General features: G+C 39.4%; 1 protein-coding gene across 1 annotated transcript in view; it reads right to left on the bottom strand.

Moving 5' to 3' along the window:
- CSMD1 (CUB and Sushi multiple domains 1) overlaps positions 1 to 19,792 on the bottom strand; it is a 909,441-nt gene that overhangs the window by 749,936 nt on the left and 139,713 nt on the right. Inside the window, exon 4 of the mRNA XM_044419148.1 lies at positions 18,905 to 19,017. Coding sequence (XP_044275083.1) covers positions 18,905 to 19,017 — 113 coding nt within the window. The remainder of the gene's footprint in view (positions 1 to 18,904; positions 19,018 to 19,792) is intronic.

The following is a 19,792-nucleotide window of genomic DNA, read 5'->3' as shown; positions in this document are numbered from 1 at the left end:
ATGAGTTAGTGTCAGCACACCAAATATTTCCATCATCAGCATACTAACAATACTGGGGGTTGCAAAATAAACAACACCTCAACAGCTACAGCTAGACTGACAGTTTCGTGTTAAGCATTTTTTGTCAAACTTAATCCTCTGTTATAATAATCCTAAAGAGAAGTGGTAATGCATTTAAATACTTGCTTTAACCAACGTTTTAGAAATGTGTGCACTAAGCATATTTACCACTTTTTTAAGTACTCCCTTGAGTTCTATGACAGCAGAAGGATCAAGAAGAAGTGATTCATGGCAGGAAAAGTTCACATTTCTTTTTGAATAGAATGCAGTCACTTCTTTGAATAATTTACATTTTATACAGGCTATAGATTGCTTAAGGCATGAAACAATTTTAGATGTCTAAACTGAGACAAGGTGTGATTTTAAGAATAACAGCATCATACCAAAGATAATTTCTTTCTATTACAGTGGCATAAAATGCCCAAGATGAAAGGCATTATGTCTGTGCAAAGCCTATTGAAGTGAATGACAATTGTAGGATCCGAAGCAAAATCAACATTCATTTTCAAGAAGCTGCAGCCAAAATATGCTGAAGTCATAAATGTCAATATAGATAATGGAGATGAAGTACCAAAAGTCTTTGACTGGTAGAGAAGGAATTTTGGAACTTTATTCAAATTTTGGCGTTTCATCCTTTTTAGAAGATACCTTGCTAATCCAGCTTCCTTATCTTGGCCAAAAATACCAGTGAAAAATGGGCAGGTGACCATGGCTCAGATTGCTGGTACTGTTCTTTGTAGTGTTTGCTGCAGAGGGTTCATTCACACGCACCTGTGCCACAGTGCCGAAGCTAATGGTCTGTGCTTCAAATCCAAGGGAGTATCATATATATGTGAAACCTGGAGCCATTTGAGAAAGATCAGTTCCACACCTTTTTTCAGTCTGCTAATACAATACCTTGCATAGTGATGCATGACAATTTCATCTAGTTCTGTTTTGTAATGTAATCAGACATTTAATCCAGCAGAGGCTCCTGCATGCAGAAGTAGGTAGCAATCCTTGCAGTCCTCTAGGGCAGCCTTGGTCCTGCACACCTTGCTCCAGATCATTTCCCCAAACTGGATTTTCAAATGCCATTGAGGCTACAAAGGCACTGAGCAGGAATCACAGACCATTCCACTGCCATCAGGAGCATCACAAGAACAGAACTCTATTAATGGGAACATGGGATCCAAGCCCATATGTCTGAATCAGATGAATAAGGATATGTGGAAATTTTCCCTCCACGTGAACACATGTAGGAGGACGTGGAACTGGATCTGTCTCTACCACCTAAGTGTATCTTGCACTCTCCTTCTCCCACAACTGCACATTTGGCACAGAATCAAAAAAGGAAAGTTTCTACATGCATAGCTACATATATTTAGAGTCCCCATATAACTGGGAACCACCACTGCACAGAGTACTCAGTTGTGTGGAACCCATACAAAACAGGATGGTATTTTTGGGAGTACCTGTAAATATGGAGCTGGAAGACATAGCTGTATGCCCCCACCTCTTAATGCACTAGGCTATAGCAAATAATAATGCAATGCATTGATGAGGGGACTGAATATCACTAGGATCTCTACTCTTTCAAATCCATGTGTAACTTTACTGCATTGCATGTAATAAATTCAAGTGTTCGCTTTCGACGTTTTTTAATTTCCCACTTCATATATCATGAGCAAATAATGCTTCACTTTAGACAGAGGAATTAGGCCACAGTATTTCACGTATCTGAGTTGTAATCCTTTTCTCAAAACTCTTATTTGTTCTAAGATTTGAGTTATGTTGAAGCACACTGCAACTGCTAATCATTGCTGGAAAAACTGTGTAATCTGTTCTGGGTAATTTTATACTGACATCTCATAAATCATTGGTTTATAGCATTCTGAGTATTTTTGTTATCTTCTTTTGTAGTAGCAAGCATAGTATAACTGCTATACTTTTTTAATCTAGTGTCTATGAAAATCACTCAGCAATCAGTTTTAAATGCCCCTAAAAGGCCAGCAGGTGTTATCCTAGTACTTCAGAATGATGCTGATGCACATGTTATGTGAAGAAAGGGGTTATTAGGTTATATTTATTATCCTGATTTTGCCTTCCTTTATGAAAAGCTCCATTAATTATAATATTACATTAACTATGTGCATATGCCCACTTCCTACTTTAGATTTTGGACTCATCTGTGGTTGTCACACCATTCACATACTTCCAGCAGACTGCAATCAAATCATCCTTCACAATGTAATTGCCGTTTTTCTTGGCAAAACATACGGAAACACCACTGCCCCCGCCCCCCCATTCATGAATTCTGCTGAGAAAAGCAGCAATTCAAAGTGGTGTGTAACAGTTTTGGTGAACACACCATAGCTCTCATTTGTAGTCTTGGAATAGTTTGGGGCCATTTCTGTTGGGGTTCAGACTGGGTTTGGCACGCAAACTGCTTTGGTTGCCCTGTGTATGATGACCTATGCTGGAGAGAAGCTGTGGGAGTGTGTTCCTGCTGATTCTCCTGGATCTTTTGAGTTGGAGTTTTGAGTCTGAGTTGAAGAACTATATTGCAGGGGTTCCAACATGGAGGATCAGAGTTTGCTGGTGAGTCTGGTACTTGGGAATACTGCTCAAACTTGAAGACTCTGCAGTATGAGGTTCTTTATGGGTAGTGCTTTCCCTCATGCTATTCAGCATCTACAAGAAATGTGTGTGTGTGGGGGGGGGGATTAGCAGAATTTTGGAGTGTGTTGCCTTCAGCATGCTAATTTCTCCTTTTCATTGCCAGCAGGTGAGCTTATGGATGGGCTAAATCTGGGCTGCAGCCACAGACTGAAGCTTAATCCAGACAAGAATGAGCTCCTGTTTCTGGGTGATATGGCCTGTGATCCAAACCCTGGGCACCCTTCTGACTTCTGTCTCTGAGGGATGCTTGATTGGTGGCAATGAGGAGAAAGGCCTTCTTAGTGGGGGTCTGCTCCAAGAATTTAACTGAAGCCTACTTGTCACCCATTCTGCTGTATTTTCAGCACCTGTATCTCAAGGCATTTTTAATTTATATTATAATTATTTTAACTTAATGATGTGAGCCGCCCCGAGGCTTCGGCGAATGGGGCGGCATAAAAATGTTTTAATAAATAAATAAAATAAATAAGAGCCCCAAATACTACATGGTGGAGGAGACAGTTACGCCAGCTCTTGAACAGGTATAGTTGTTTTAATGCTCTTTAGTTATTAAAGCTCTTCAAATGCAATCTTTAAATTTGGTTTTTCAATTATTTTAGTAAAAAATTATGCTGTTTTGATTGTTATCTGCATTTGATATTGTATTTTATTGTATGTTGTGAGTTGTTGTGCACTACTCAGACAGCTTCAGCTATGGGATGGGATACAAATGAAAGGAAATAGGTATCCATAAGTACAACATGTTAACCGAGAAGGAAATTTCTCCTTACAACACAAGCCCTAAATAATTTGATTAAAATATGATGTCCCAGTAAAGTAAAAGCTTCTGGCTGCAGAAAGCTACCTCCATCCACATCAGAACATGCAGGAAGAACAGAACCAAGACATACATTTCAGGCAAACCTAAAACAGCAGCACAGTGCAGATTTGAGTTCTTCAGACACTTGGTGCAGGTGGGCACTTTTCAAATGCCATGGTATTTCAGGCCAGATGGCCATGCTACATTTTAAACATAGTGAAAAAATTACTCAAGCATTTACACTACACTGGAGGTAGATTCTTATGTCTTGGAGCCTTTGGGAGACGTCTACTCCACTGGGCGACAGCAGTGGTAAAGACAAAATGGAGACTGTGTATGCAAGAAAAACTGGTGGTTGATTGGGACCCTCCTAAAGGAAAGGGCACTTTAAGCCTCCCAAACTTATGGCATCCAGTGGATTGAGGGCAGTACCCTTGATACTTGTGCTGACAGAAAAGCACCCTTTTCATTTTTAATTGAAACATTTTGGGCAATGAAATTTACAGGGAAGAGGGGTGAGAGATCTACATCCAAAGCACAACTGAAGAAATAGGTTAAAGCTTATCGTCACCTATGCCAATGTTACAATTTGAATCTGTTTCCCCATGATTACTTTGGAATAAGAGAGAAATGCTGCTGCTGTTAGATGCCTGTTTAGTCTGACCCTCAGGCACCTTTCATCTTCAGAGATGTCCATTCTCTACCCAGGCTCAGCTATGGAAGCCCCAGGCAAAGCTACAAGTAACAAGTCATTTGCAAAAGGAATTGTTCTTGTCTCTTGTAGATCAAAGATCAGCAGAATTTTCTAATATTCTTGCTGCCTGGTCTGGGTTACTAATAAAAATAACTCTCACTACAACTCAATTCTTCTAGCTTTTCATTAAGTGAGTATAATATAATCTACCTTTTTGTGCTTTGCAAAGGGAGGGAGACCCATCCTTGCAAACTGTCAGACCTTATTCAAATTATTACTTGTACTTTAACCCTGCCTTCCACTATCTGGCATACTCCAGATGTTTCCAAATGTAATTGCCAATATTTCTCATCATTAGCCTTGCTGGTTAGGTTTTATGGAAGCTGAAGCCCAAAAGAACTGGACAGCCCTGGGTTAGAGAAGGCTTCTTTATTCTAACTATATTTGATGACAAAATCACAGAAAGCATTAGATGGTTTCAGTTCTCTTCTGAATGCTAAACTACAGATTTCTGGTGACACTTCAAATGTTTGCAAGTCTTAAGTAGATCTGATCCTGCAAGATTTAATAAGATCATGGCCCAAGAGGTTATTGCCACAGGAAAGACAATATGCTACTAATAAATAAAGTATGAGAAAAATCCTGTGCAATGAATCTTCATAGTATATTATTGTCTTGTACTGAATAATGCATAAACTATTTTCTATAGTTTTCCACCATGTGCAATTGATTTATCTATTTATATCCTTCTGCCACCCCTCCCCTCCCCCCAAAAAAACTAAAAAAACAATGCAAGGAATCAGGAATTGTGAAGTCTACTGATATTCCCCATTGTGGATACTAGCAAGTATGCTTACTGGAGATAAACTTAACGAAAATCAGTAGTAATGTACTGAGGATCAAGAGGCAAATGCTTCAAGGATGAGAAAATTAAGAACCATAACCAGTGGATTTTATTTTATTTTATTTTATCTTTTAATTTTATTTTATTAAAAGCTTTTCTAACCTGCCCACCACAAGCATCTTGGGACCATTTACAATGAAAACGAGTAAGATAAACAAAGCAGCACAGTATCCAACAACTAAAACAATAAAACCCCATTTAAAATCATCTATACATTAAAATGATGGGAAAATAAAAAGATTTTCTGTCAGGCTTAGAAATTTAGATTTGCTGTTAACAACCATGGACCACACATATGACTTTACTTTCAAGCAGAGATTTTGCATTCTAGGAATAGGTAACCAAAAGGCACACAAGCCCAGATGGGTTAAAAAACTAGAAACAACTTTATGGACTTAAGCATTTGGTGGGTACCTCATGCATGGATCCAGCCATCAGGCAATCTGTCTTCTACTCAATCTCACCATACTGGCCCATGTGCCTGAAGTGTTAGCAACACAGAGAGAAGACCAGAGCCTATTATGTGGAAGCCTCTAACTTCAGACCCCTTTTTGCTGCACTAAGTGTGGCAGAGCCACAATCTGTAAATTATTTTCTTCTCCCACAATGGAGAAGAAGGCCTCGATTCTGCTCCCTGTTACACAGGGATAAAATTCAATTCTCTCCACACTTACAAAGTTGTGACTTGGAAAATAGCCTGTCCACCAATGGTCTGTCCACCAATAACAAATAATGCAGTAGAAAACAACTCTAACTTACCAGAAGTAATGTTGCCATGGAGTAGGAAAAATCTGCACTGTCAAGCCTACTGTATAGGCAAGCAAAATTCCTTCCCAGCCCTTTGACTTTGTAATTAAATAAGGGTTGTGGAAAGAAATGTGACTGCAGAAAATGGTGGTGGCAATGGTACAGCTGCAGCTGAGCCCTACTGATAGAGGCAGCGATGGACCAGGGGGAGAAAGTTCTCTTTTCTCTATCATTTCTGCCAAGGAGTTCCCTCAAGGACTCATAGCCCTCACTGACTCCTCTCTCACTGTTAATCAGATGGTCAATAGCTGTGGCCTGGACATCACCATGAGTACACTGTCCCTACACTGTCCCCATATTCAAGGACAAACTGCCTCAAAACAAATAGGTTTCTTAGATAAGTGGATAGCTTTGCTTGTAATAAATAACCAAAATTTAGAAGATGAGCAACATGCTAAAAATCCAGAAAATTAAAAACTTTCAGTCCTTACATAGAAAGCCATTACAAAAAGTTCCAAATTCCATTTTAATTGGTGGGCTAGAACTTCAGATTCTGTCAGGCCAAGCCAACACAAGAACATGTCACGAACTCTATAGGCAGATCCAGCGAGCGCTCACATGCAAACAAGGCTAAGTACAACATTGCACTATGATGGACCTGAATTCTTCCCTCATTTCTTAGCTTCAGTTAGTATAACCCAAGCTGAGTGTAGTGTGAAAAATGTCTGTAATATCTTCCGTCCTGTGTCTAATTTCCTTTTCACTTGTGTGAATTGAAGATTCAGTGCTCCACTGTTCAATATAGAGATCCCCATGAGCAAGAGAGTACAAAATGGCTGTATTCTCATCTTTCACATAATCTGGGAATAAAATTATTTTCCCCCATACAAATTCCTCACGTTGTGTTAGTCAATTCTAGACATTCCATGCTTACCTAAACACCATTGTTAAAAATGAGACAATTTTAGACAAGGATAAATGTTTTGGAAAAGGCAGTGGAAAATGACTGGCTAGTTTTGAAGTGCTGGAGCCATGTATAATCAAAGTGTTATATAAAGAACTTCTACGATTGCCTTTGTAAAGGTGACGATGACATTTAATTCCGCAGAACACCCTGTACAGCATGTTACAGTACAAAAATATAATACAGTGGCTTCTTTCCCCACTTCCCAGCAATCTTGCATCAAGTGCATTTTAAAAGCAAAAGTAAATGATACTGCTTAAAATGGAACAATCAGTTAATGAACTTAATATAAATAAGGTATTGTCTATTAGAGCTGACAGTGTAATCCTAACTTCTGAGCTATGATCCATTTGAGCTCCTTGAATCAATCTTTTTCTAATAAAAAGATCACTCAGATAAACAAGAAATTCCCCTCCACTATCCCAATTGTGTTTGTTAAGTATGCCAGCAACAAGCATGGGTAGGATCAGCATCAGAAAAACTAAAAGAAAAAAAACCCTAGCTTGAGAGCTGTGGAAGAATTTCCTTAATTGCCAGCATAAAGCCTGGTTATACACTGAGAGCTGAAACTTCGCTCAGTGCTGTTTTTACCTTACGAGAGCCACCATTTGCTACACTGCTATGGTAGAGCAAGCATGCCAGCTTCAAAAAAGTCTAATATCCCACACACAGCAGCTGTCTGTTCACCTGCCTCTCCTTCTTGCTTTCCCTTCAGGATCTGGCCTGTACTTAAATGCAAAACATATTTATAACAAGAAGACAGTGCACCAGAAATGTCATCTGTTCTGTAGGCCAGTTGTAACCGGACTCAGCAGGGTATGGGGAGACAGCAGGGTGCATGCAGCCTCGTGCTTAGGTTATTTACTATCACAGTTGTTACAACTCACATGGATTGCCCTAGCCAAATCTCTAAAGCCACATGAAGGAAAAGTAATCTTTCCCCTATATTCTCCTCCAGTCCATTATGCCCCTAAACAAACTTTTAAAAAATTCATTGTGCAGTAGAAATTGGCATGTCATAAGAGTCATGGAAACGAGGAATGCCAAAGCAGTCAAGCATGGCATATTGCACAGCTGCCACTTAATCACAAATTGACCAGGTTCAGACAATATGATAATCTACACTGGAGGATTGCATATGGGTTGAATTTGGGTTGTTGTTTATTTATTATTTTTTGATTTATATCCTGCCTTTTTCCTACGAAGGGCTCAAGGCAGCTTACATCTCCTCCTCCATCTTATCCCCACAACAACAACTCTGTGAGGTAGGTTGGGCTGAGAGTCTGTGACTGGTCCAAAGTCACCCAGTTGGCTCCATGGCTGAGCAGGGACTAGAACCCAGATCGTCTGAGTCCCAGTCCCACACTCTTAACCACTACACCACACTGGCTCTCCTACACTGTTGTTGAGCTATACACTTTTGTTGAACCATGGGCTATCATTGTCTCTGAATCCATTCATGAACAGCTCATAAAGAGAATCCATGGTTTACTGTTGGATTATGAGCTGGGTGGTTCACCATGATTTAATCAAAGGAAAGCTATCTTACCTTCCATAGGTATTATATTTGTAGATTTAAAACTGAGGCTTAGTCAACAAAAATGGTGTCCTATGTATATCTTGAGAGGTTTGTTAAGAAGCAGGCTCTTGCTAAGGAATTTGATGAGTATACGGTCTGGTCTGTGTGTTAGCTTCTTCCTGGCTGTAAACTACTGCCCAAATCAATTTTGTTCCTGAAAAATCTGTGATGACTATGGATGTTCACGCACTTTAAAATTATATTCCTGAGATGTGGTGATTAACAAATGAACAACAAGAGTGGATTCTGAGAGTCCTAAACACTGCAGAAAAAGCATACACTGCAAGCTGCGAAGGAAAAACACCCATCACCTTTAATGGATTCAATGGACTGAATATCCTACTCTCCTTGCTGCATTTGAACATCTTACAAATTTCAATTTCTCTTAAATGTTTATTTAGATAGATGGTCAATTTATATTAATTTATATACTTGAAATAGAAATATACAATCAGTGTGTTTGTTTTTTAATCAATCATTTAATGAAACAACATCACAGATGGATATGTATTTGTTTTACTTATACTCCTGCTATTATTGTTATCATTTGATCACACATACAATATGTTTGTTATAATTGCATTTTTTTAAAAAAATTGATTAGATTTCCTGGCTGTCTCTTCAATTTTCTGTTTGTCTTAAGTTATCATTATCTGCTTGAAGGGTCCTGGCTGATTCACAGCTGATCCCAGAAAAACTGGAATCAATCTTCAGATATTTAGAAATCTAGGAAATTCTGTTTTTCTAGATGAATTATGACTATATAGCCATTCCAACTAGGATTTTATATAAAATGGTTTTATGGCCATTTGAACTAGTGGAAAGGTCATGGAGAGAAAAAAAGTAGTGGAAGGATTTGGGAATTGATAGGAGGAGTTCAGCAATTTTGCATAGGGAGATCTTTAGCCTAGGAACCATTTCCCCTTTAGATATCTCCCCAAAATATTAGGAGATTTGGGAGCAGCACTAATATTAGTACAGCGGCTCTGATAGCATGGAGAATAACAATGTCATACAATATCATACAATGTCGTGCATCATCAAGTATTGCTACCAAATCACAGAAAGATCAACATTCGTTAGGCCTCACCTGCAGTATTATGTCCGGTTCTAGGTACCACATTTTAAGAAAGATTCAGACAAGCTGGAAAAGGTTCAGAGGAGGGCAATGAAGTTCCCAGGAAGAAAGAATGGAAGAACTCAGCATGTTTAGCCCTGAGAAGAAGACTGAGGGGAAGAGAGAGTATTCTACTAGTACATACTTGAAAGGCTGTCACAAAGAGGAAGGATAGGATCTCTTCTCAGTTATCCCAGGTGGTAGGACACAGAATAAGAGGCTCAAGTTACAGGAAGCCAGATTCCAGCTAGATTTCGGAAAAATTTCCTGTCTGTTAGAGCAGTCCGGCAATGGAACCAATCTCCTAGAAAGGCTGTGGGCTCTCGCACACTAGAGGCATTCAAGATGCAACTGGACAGCCATCTAAGAGGAATGGTTTAACTTGGAGTCCTGAGAATGGGATTGGCCTTTTGGTCCGTTCCAACTGTACTCTTCTATGATTCTATACAAAAGGTGAAAGCATGATTTAAGGAGAAGGTAGTTTCACTTTGATCTTTTGTTTGATTTGTATAAACCATTCTTGAAAGTGTTTGAAAGAGAGGGGCTACTTTAAAAGCTCCAGTAGCAATAGAAGAAACAAAAGAAGTAAAGCTGCTAATGGAGAGGATTAAAGAAGTCTGAATAGAGGAAGGGTAGCCTTTATTTTTCTCTCAAAATGACTTTCTTCTACAGATTATGACACAAGATTTTTGGCACAGTATGCATTCATTTTGCAAGACTTATTTCAGGTTCAAATTAGGTAATCACTGTACTGGAAAACATAAATCAGATTGGACACTGAATAAGGGACTGAGCTCAAGGGCAATATTTTCTTCCAGCATTCTTTCAAAATATGTTACATGTTGCATGCACATAAACACAGATATAGTGTGAGATGCTATTGCTAGATAACACAAACATACCATGACATAACACGGACAGAGACAATATGACTTCTGCTATGAAAAATCCAAAAATGGAGGCCACCAAGAATATCTACAGTTAAAAATGGACAAACGGCATCAACTCGTTACTAAACTAACAGAGACAGCGATACAGTTTTCTGTGTTGATTACAGAGGAGCCAGGTCAGACTTTCGTGGTTACTTCCTGTGAAGCAGATGCCCTAAATCCCAATAGAATAGGTAGCGAAAAAAATGTTGCTTGAACCCCAAGCCAGCAAGGTAGGTTGGCAGATCTAACAAACTCTGATCCAAGGTACTCTCATACTTTATGGGAACCCTCCCCCAAGTGTTATTAAATGTGGGGGGGCGGGCAAAGTAATACTTATAGCAATGCATAGGCTGTTAGGTCACAAGAAGAAAATAGATTTCTTGACTGTATCCGAGAGCCCATTCCACAATGATGATCCATGGAGTTCAGTACAGCTATCTTCAACTTGGAGCCCTTCAGATGTTTTGGACCCAAACTGCCCTAACTCCTGACCATTAGTCATGCTGGCTGGAGTTGACAGAGATTATAGCTCAAACATCTGGAGGGCACAACTCTTGGCCCATCAGATCCTGTCTTGAAAATGCAATGTTTGCCTACAATATAGAATAATCCTGAGATTAGTGGAAGGCTTCATACAATAGTTTTAAATAGTTATCACTGGAACAATTGAAAGAATTGTTGTAAGCCGCCCCGAGGCTTCGGCGAATGGGGCAGCATAAAAATGTTTTAATAAATAAATAAATAAAAAGAAATGTTCATGTATCACTCCCCTTCGCACAAACTGCAACCAGTAGAGAAGGACTGAATGATGGCAGATTACAAAACAGAGACTCCCTATGATCTTATTCATAATCATTGTGTTTTAGCACTTGGGGATCTTACATTAAGCATATTTACCAGGGCAGCCTTCCCCAATTTGGGTTTCACCAGATATTTTGATCTACAAATTCCATTATCCCAAAGTAATATGGGAGTTATAAGCCACATCTGATGGGAGTTCTAGGCCACATCTGGAAGTACCAGATTCTGGAAGGCCACACTAGAGTAAGTCATACCGAACTCATTGGAATTTACTTATGTATAAACATGCATAGTAGTGTGCTTCAGAAGTTGTAGATGCCCCTTGTCTCACAGGATATTACTAAGAGGAAAGTATAGTCTAAATAATGGTAACTAGAGAGAATATTCCATAGCAAAGCATGTGAAGATGCCTCAATACAGATATTACTCTTAAATTATTTTTAAAAACTGCACCTATATCCTACCATTGCCTTGGTTGCTATACAAGTTTGAAAAGCACACAATGGGCAGTATAGGTAACACAATTTGGGAACTCTCTGGAGGAAACACAACATTTTTGACACAACAGAGGTTCTAACTGGTATGACAGATCTATCCCTTCCCTACATTTTGCTTTTTGACTACTGGGGGGGATGTGATTTATCTACAGAGAAGCAGTAATACATTTAGATTACACAAAGAAATACTTCTGAATTACAAACATAGTAATACCTGTATATTTTTGTGCACAAGCATGCACACGTGTGCATAAGGAGCAATCATCTAGAAAGGATCTTACATGACCTTGTTTGTAGTCATTACAAAGTGTTGGAAAATAAAACAAAAACAAATGCTTATATCCAATAGGTCAGCCTTCCCCAAAATGGTGCCCTCTAGACTCCCAGGATTATCCAAGCATGGAGGGCCTCAGGTTGGGAAACACCACAGTAAGTTATTATTCTACCTGCATTTCAATGCATCTACTCTAACACAGTTTGGTGGGAGTATGGAAAGTGGTGTTTCATGGTATTAGCATGAAACTAGGCACACACCTACAGATGCTATTACTAAAATGAATCCAGAAAAGAATCTCCAAGGAAACAAATACAAGACATAATGTAGTAAGTCCTTTCATAAATGGAACTAGGTAGCTCTGAAAACGTATAATGTATACACATTTTAAGAGATGTTATCTGTGTATTACTTTTTGTATTGAATTAAGGTAGCGATGTGTAGTATAACATTTGCTCAGAAGATGGTGTTAATGAAATGAATGCTAGCAACCAAATGAATGGAGGTGTAAGTATGCAACAGAACCTCCAACATGCCTAACAATTGCACTCATCCAAGATAAGTTTGAGATGCATGGTACTGTGTGCAATGTGTGCAAGGGAAGATCCATGAGGCCTTGCACAGCAACAAGTTTCTTATTTATTTATTTATTTAAAACATTTCTATGCCACCCCATTCGCAAAGAGCCTCGGGGTGGCTTACAAAACAAACAAGAATACACACAATTAACCTTAAAAATCCGGAGACATCTCAGCACAATATAAAAACCCAATAAACAGTCAACAGTGGTACCTTGGCTCACAAACTTAATCTGTTCCCGGAATCTGGTCATGACTCTAATTGGTCCTGAGCTGAGTCAAATTTCCCCATAAGGTTCAATGTAAATAAGGTTAATCTGTTCTGCAACTATTTTTTACTCACAAAGCAAAGTGACAAAGAACAGCAAAGATCGCAGCCATTTTCCCCCATCCCCAGCAATCGTGCAGGGGAGTGGGGGAAGATGGGCGCGATTGCGGGCATGCAGAGGGGAGGCAGGTGCGGACATGTGGGGGGAGGCGGGTGCAGGTGCGCTTGGGCAGGGAACATGACACAAGCGCGGCCATCTCTGTTCCCCAGCATGACCATGATCGCGCCTGTGCAGGGAAGGCAGGTGCGCTCGTGATCGTCATCCGATGCAGAGTTTGCCACCTGCAGCAAATTTTTATGAAATTCTGTTCGCAACCCAATTTGGTCGTGAACTGAGGCACTCGTGAGCCGAGGTACCACCGTAATTGGTATAAATTGAGTATTACAATTTTAATATAGTTTTTTCCTGTCTTAAAATGTGTATACATTTTGGCACCCCCTGTATATGAAAAGTTTCTCCTGAATACTGTGGAAAGAAGAGTGAAAACAACAGAAAAGCACCTTGACTCTGCAGAAAGTACTAACTGGAAACTTACTGGAAAGTACTAAGGAAATATACTAGCATATGCCGTTAGTGCTCACAGCTTTTTCATGTTTTAGTTCATGAAAGAATAGTTTCTTTTTCGATACGACAAAATAAATTTAGAATCTGAATTGAATTAAGAACCCCCTGCCTTGACTTAACAGACTGTCATTTTCCGGAATAAAGCAGTATGGAACAACCTAAGATAAAATGGCATTTAATCTCACAGTGATGAACAACTATGTACTTGAAATTAACTTTTCTCTTTCTGGCTATAATTCTGAGTACCCTGCATAATGAGCATTTTTCACAGAGTCATGAATTACAAACATAATCAGTCACTGAAAAGTGGACAGTCACATGGTTCTTTTAGCTATCCCCAGATACAAAATCCATTAGATAAATTCCTAATGCAATTTCAGTGCTAACAATGTTAAATAATAAGCAAAAATGATTTTCTCTAACTTGACTGCTGGAAGCTGCGACATCATGCAATGCCTCTGCAATTTCAGCCCTGAGTAACTAAGAACAATATGCAACTGTATCATTTACAACATTATCTGTTATCACTTAATTGTAAAAAAAAAGCAAGAAATCTTACTCAATCTCCCCACACCCACAGAGACAGGATATATAAGTTGTTGCTCAGAAAAGATACTATCACGTTTGAGTTTCACTATTATTTATTTATTTATTTTATTGTTAAATTTGTGTACCACACTAATAGTCCTGTAGGACTCTCTAGGCAGTTTATAACAGTTTACAAAGAAGCTATGTGCCAATTGCCACAAAGCAATATTTTGCCGCCCTGTGTGTTTGCCAACATGGGCGTCTTGATGCCCAGAGAGCTACGGCTACGGTGCAGTACAGAAATGATGATGATGACAACGACGACAACAACAATGATACAAGCAAGATCGCAGAGATATAGCTAACCAATATGACCCAAGCAGGAAAATGTCACCTTTCATCTTCTTTCAATATAGAAAATATTACTCTATAATTTTAACAACTGTTTAATGATGTTTAAGTAATGTTTTATGTTTTACTAATGTTTTACTAATAATGCTTTAAATAAGGGCTTATATTAATTGCTTATATATTGACTGTGGGAAAGTCTATGGACCAAATAAAAATATGGATGGATTGAAATGGACAAGCGAGTGTCCTCCACCCACAGTTCAAATGAGACTGTCTATGCCCAACCTTCCTCTAATCAAGCAACACTGTATGTGAAGATATCCATTTATGTGTTGGGATGTTATATCAATATTATGTGTGAACTTCAAAAGGCTATAATGTATCTGAGTGGGCCTGAGGCCAAGTGCTGCAGGCCTCTTTAGCAGTGACTACTTGGTGATATGTAGATGTGGAAAAGGAGCACTTGCTTTCAATATTGTTAGATGGCATCTAGAACAGGTAAACTCTAATTAGCTGGGGAATTTAGTGAGATGCAAAAGAGAAGCTAAGAAATGAAAGATGGGGGTAGTCTTGATAGAGAAAGGGAGGAGGTCTGCTGGTTTGTGGGGAGTACTATAGAAAGTCTAAAAAAGCTGAGGAGAAAAGACAAAGACCTGAATCTGTGGGATAAGCTTACATGGCTGGTGAAGATGAAGAAAGCATGACGGCCTAAGATCTAGACAGATGACCCACACACACAAGCAGGGATTAAAACACCACATAAATGGCTCAGGCAGAAGCTTTGGGACTCAGAAGACTGTATCCAAGTGTTGGACATAGTTGTGAACGTATTTGGCTGAGTGCTGGTTTAGGGAATTTGGCTTGAAGTAAATGCCACCACAAGAAGGCATTAACAGTGGCCAGGTTCATATGTCACAGGAAGTCATGATTTCTTAGCTTTGTTGGTCTGTTGCATCATCTAGACCCAGTTGTAACATTTCTGCATGTTAACTGTAGTTTCCTGGACCCATGGAGAGAATCGGCAGTCTGTTCTAAGATTTCCTTGCTACACAGTAGCTTCTTAGGGTCTCCATTTTACCTTTGTTAGCATGGAAACACCATAGAGCCTTGTGGAAATGCAGCCACGGAAGCAGCAGCTCAGCCATCTGTTCCCTACTTCTCTCAGCTCCCTAGTAACATATGAATCATCACCAGCTTTCTTCCTATTGGCCAGGTGATGTGCCTGTCTTGCTGCTTGCTTTTGGAAACAGGGTTAAAGCAGGGATAAAGCAAGTAAATGTATAGGAGCAAGGAAATGTATCTGTTCTGCAAAGTGGCACCCAAAAAGTATGTGGATCTAGGATGCTTTGTTCAGACTGGCAGGTTTTATGCAAACCAAATCCACATGCTGATTTACACAGTATATGTAAAATACTATGGCTTACACAATATGCATAAAGTCATCTCATTGTTACAAAAGTTGCCCTAATTGTCCCATTTTAACACCATGTGTAAGCTATGACCCCTCTCCCACCCCAAAAAGACAGAGTTCTGTGAAGGGTGGGAGAGAATTTGGTCTGCTTCTGAGCAAAGAACTGGGAGTGGATAGGCAGTCCATCTAGTGCAAATCAGCCAGACTTCGCAGTGTCAGCCCATCCCTAGCAGACAGTGTGAGGGTCTTGCTTAATGAGGTGAACCTGTCAGGGGAGAAGAGATCGAGCGAGACACTTTCCTGAGTGGATCCCTTTTATCCACAAAACACAGCCTGGGTGCAACTCACAATCTTATACACAGTTACTGATACTTAAGTTGTAAAGAATTCAAAGAGATTTCTGTGTCAGTCACTGTGTGCAAAGTTGACTAAAATTGAGTTAAATGATATACGGAGCAGTGCCTCACTTAACTATATAGTAAATAGTAATATTCTAGACACTATATGAAAGATACTGCCTTGAAACCCGAATTGCTGCAGTATGTAGTTCAATGCCGTGACTACAGTTAGATTTACCAACAGATGTTTTAGTCTTATTTTTCTTTTTGTTATTGCCATAAAAGCATATTTCTTTTGTTGCGTCTTCAAGTGTGCCATTGAAACCTCATCCATTTTTCATTCATGTTTTGGACGCAAGAAGGAAATGTGCAACCTACTCCTAGCTCTCACTGGAGAAGAGCCTGAGACCCTGATGCTGGGAATGACTCATGGCAAATGGAGAAGGGGACGGCAGGGGATGAGGTGGCTAGATCAGGCCACTGGAGCAGTCAGTGTGGGCTTGGTGTACTCCGGGGGATGGTGGAGGACAGGAGAACCTGGAGGAAGGTGTTCATGGGGTTGTGAGGGGTCAGGCATGACTTTGCAACTAAACAGAACAGAAGCCCTAGCTATTGTAACTAGTAACTTCAACATACCCCCCCATTTGCCCTGTATACAATCTATCATATAAAGGGAGGTTGCTTAGGTTTTATTTTCATGTGGTCAAATCTTTTCCAAGTGGACTCAGAACAATTCAAAAATGAGTAGGTCCCTTCTCTCAGTGAACATACAGAAGCCAATTAGATTTGCATCTGAATCTTACTGCAACCCTGCTGGTAGGACAGCATCTTCTACCCTACCTGAGGAAAGCAATCAGGGGGTGCAGAGCAGGGCATGTGGCACACACACTTTGCTGCTGGTTTCCACCCCCAGTATCCACAGTCCAAGGCAGCTGCCTAACTCTACTGGTAGTGCTAGCCCTGGGAATTATAAAGCAGTGTAGTCCAAGCTAAAATCCTTTGACCCATGTCTTGCCTATAGTTCAGAGACTTCACAACTTCCTAGAACCTTCAGCTCAGATCCTGAGGCCTTTGGCACCACACTGTTGTCCAGATCTTGGATGGAAAACCGAGAAATTACTTGGATTTTCATTCAGGTGGCTCAGCTGTTGAACAATAAGATCTTTCTCATGCACAGTTTGTCATGAAAATCAAACTTACAGAAATTCAGCTTAGGTCTAAGTTTCAATTACATATGTTGATAGATACAAAATAACAATAAAGTAGTTGGGAATTGCTACCCTTCTGTAATTAATAGGCAAACTGGCTTTGTGTTCGTGGCAGGAGAACTGCAACACTTTAATGAACCCAGATGATTCACACTTATAACCTGCATAAATTATGGAGATACTGCTTCTGTACTGAACTACTTAGACAGCAGGCAGAGGGCATCTTATGATGGAATGTTTCCCCACATAAAAACCTCTCTGCACATTGATGCTAGGCAGAAAGGGTCTAGGCTAGACTTTTCCCTGACATGCTAGTTTTCTATGTGGAAAGCAGTTTTTCCATGCTCATTATCTGTAGCCATGGGATAGATTTTGGGATTTACTACTGTGAATCACCTTAATCCTGCATTCCTATGCACACTTACCTGAGAGGAAGCCCACTGAATGAAATTATGATTACTTCTACATAAACATGCATATCCTAGAGGAGATCAACCCTGACTGCTCTTTAGAAGGCCAGAGCCTGAAGATGAAACTCAAATACTTTGGCCACCTAATGAGAAGGAAGGGCTCCCTGGAGAAGAGCCTAATGCTAGGAACTATTGATGGCAAAAGGAGAAGGGGACGGCAGAGGATGAGGTGGCTGGAGTCACTGAAGCAGTTGGTGTGAGCTTGGGTGGACTCCGGGGGATGGTGGAGGACAGGAAGGCCTGAAGAAATGTTGTCCGTGGGGTCGCGATGGTTGGACACAACTTCACGACTAACAACAACAACCAGAAACATGCATAAGATTATGCTGAGGTTATTGCCCTGATTTGTCTCTTTGTCCTTCTATTTTAATCCATTAATGGAATTTAGGTGTAAATTATCTCCTTTTTATCCCCCTTTTTTCCAGGCACAGCAAGGCAATTTGCATTACCTTGACTGAGATGCACTTCCAGATGTATATTCCATTGAAAGAATGAGGTGCAGAGCAATCTGCATGTGCATTTGGATGATCATCTCAATGCACAACTAAATGCGGATGGTATTTTTCTACCCTTTATTCCTTTCAACTCCTCAGCACAACATTGATTTCAGTTGGGCAGATGTCCATCAAGAATTAGAATTTCAAAAGGGAAATAATAAGATAAGATAGAAAATGTGTTGGTTAAAGGTGGTAGGTATTCACCACCTCTGCCTAAACCTAAAAAGAGTCCAAAATTAGAGTGTATATCCAAACTGCAGCTCAAGCAATATCTACAAAAAAGCTATTGTTTTTCAAGTGTTCTATACAAATATAATATACAAACCTGTATCGAGGGAAATCCAAAAATCAACACACAAAGGTTTTGAAAAATACAGGCTTCGGCCACACAAACAGAATTTCAACATCTCATACCAAACCACTGCACTATAAACATTGTTAAAACAGACAACTCTCACAAAAACAAGTTCATTTTTTATTTAATCATTTCACAGCAGTTATAGATTCCCTAACCAACTGTATAAACTTTCACATACTCATATTCAAATACCTTTTCTGCAGAAATTCTCCAAATAATTAAAAAACAGATACGAAGTCATACCTTCATATATAGCCTTGAATCCTTGGGCACTCACAGCAAAGTCAGTTGTGAAACAGAGAGTGAGAATAGAACCTGTGCTCACTATAGATGATGGCAGTTGAAATCCAGAAAGCCTGCAGCATGAAAAGGAGAAATATAAATAATGAGATGGAAATAAAGAAGCTGCAATAGTTGTGATTAGGAATTAGCAACAAAACAGCAGCATTAAAACATTTGTACTGAGAACTTGCATAGCATCACCTATTTGATGAAAAGCAGAAAAATAATGCAAAGTTATTTTGGTACGATTTCTAAATTATTTGAACACGTTTGAGTCCATCTGAGAAAAAGTCTGCATCTTGGCTACCTAACTTGAAAAGGTCTTTTTGTACTCTACCTTGCTCTTTCCTTTTTCTTCACAGCAGGCATCAAATGTGTTCATGTTGACGTACATGCACTACAGATTTGATTTTCTGTTTGAAAGTCATTCAAGAGAGCCATACTTAAACTAAGGATTTAACCTAAGTATGGGTCCATAACAGGAATGATTAATCTTTACATCATTGCAAAAATACAAAGAAACTGATTAGCTGATCCATAATTGGATAGGATTGTGCAATGTTTTTTCTGTGTTAAATGGAGGGCCAGCTGCCTGGTATGATGTAGCATTTCTGCCTTTTATTTTCAAGAGAAGAACCTACAAGAGTACTGTTTTTTGGATATGATTTTTGTGTGTGTTGGCTCCACTGATCATAGCTGTTCACATAATTTTAAGTTATGTGTTAATACTTTACTTTCATAATATTGCAGCAGACTGTGTTTTTCTGAAGCACTAGTCCAATTCATAATAGTAAAATATACCATAACTACTCAGTAACAAGGAACTAGCTACCAATCACAGTTAACCGA

This window comes from Varanus komodoensis, unplaced genomic scaffold (assembly GCF_004798865.1).
Source record: "Varanus komodoensis strain SLA01 unplaced genomic scaffold, ASM479886v1 scaffold10, whole genome shotgun sequence".
Taxonomy (NCBI): Eukaryota; Metazoa; Chordata; class Lepidosauria; order Squamata; family Varanidae; genus Varanus; species Varanus komodoensis.
Note: the sequence above shows the minus strand (reverse complement) of the source record. Positions and strands in the feature narration are given on the sequence as shown.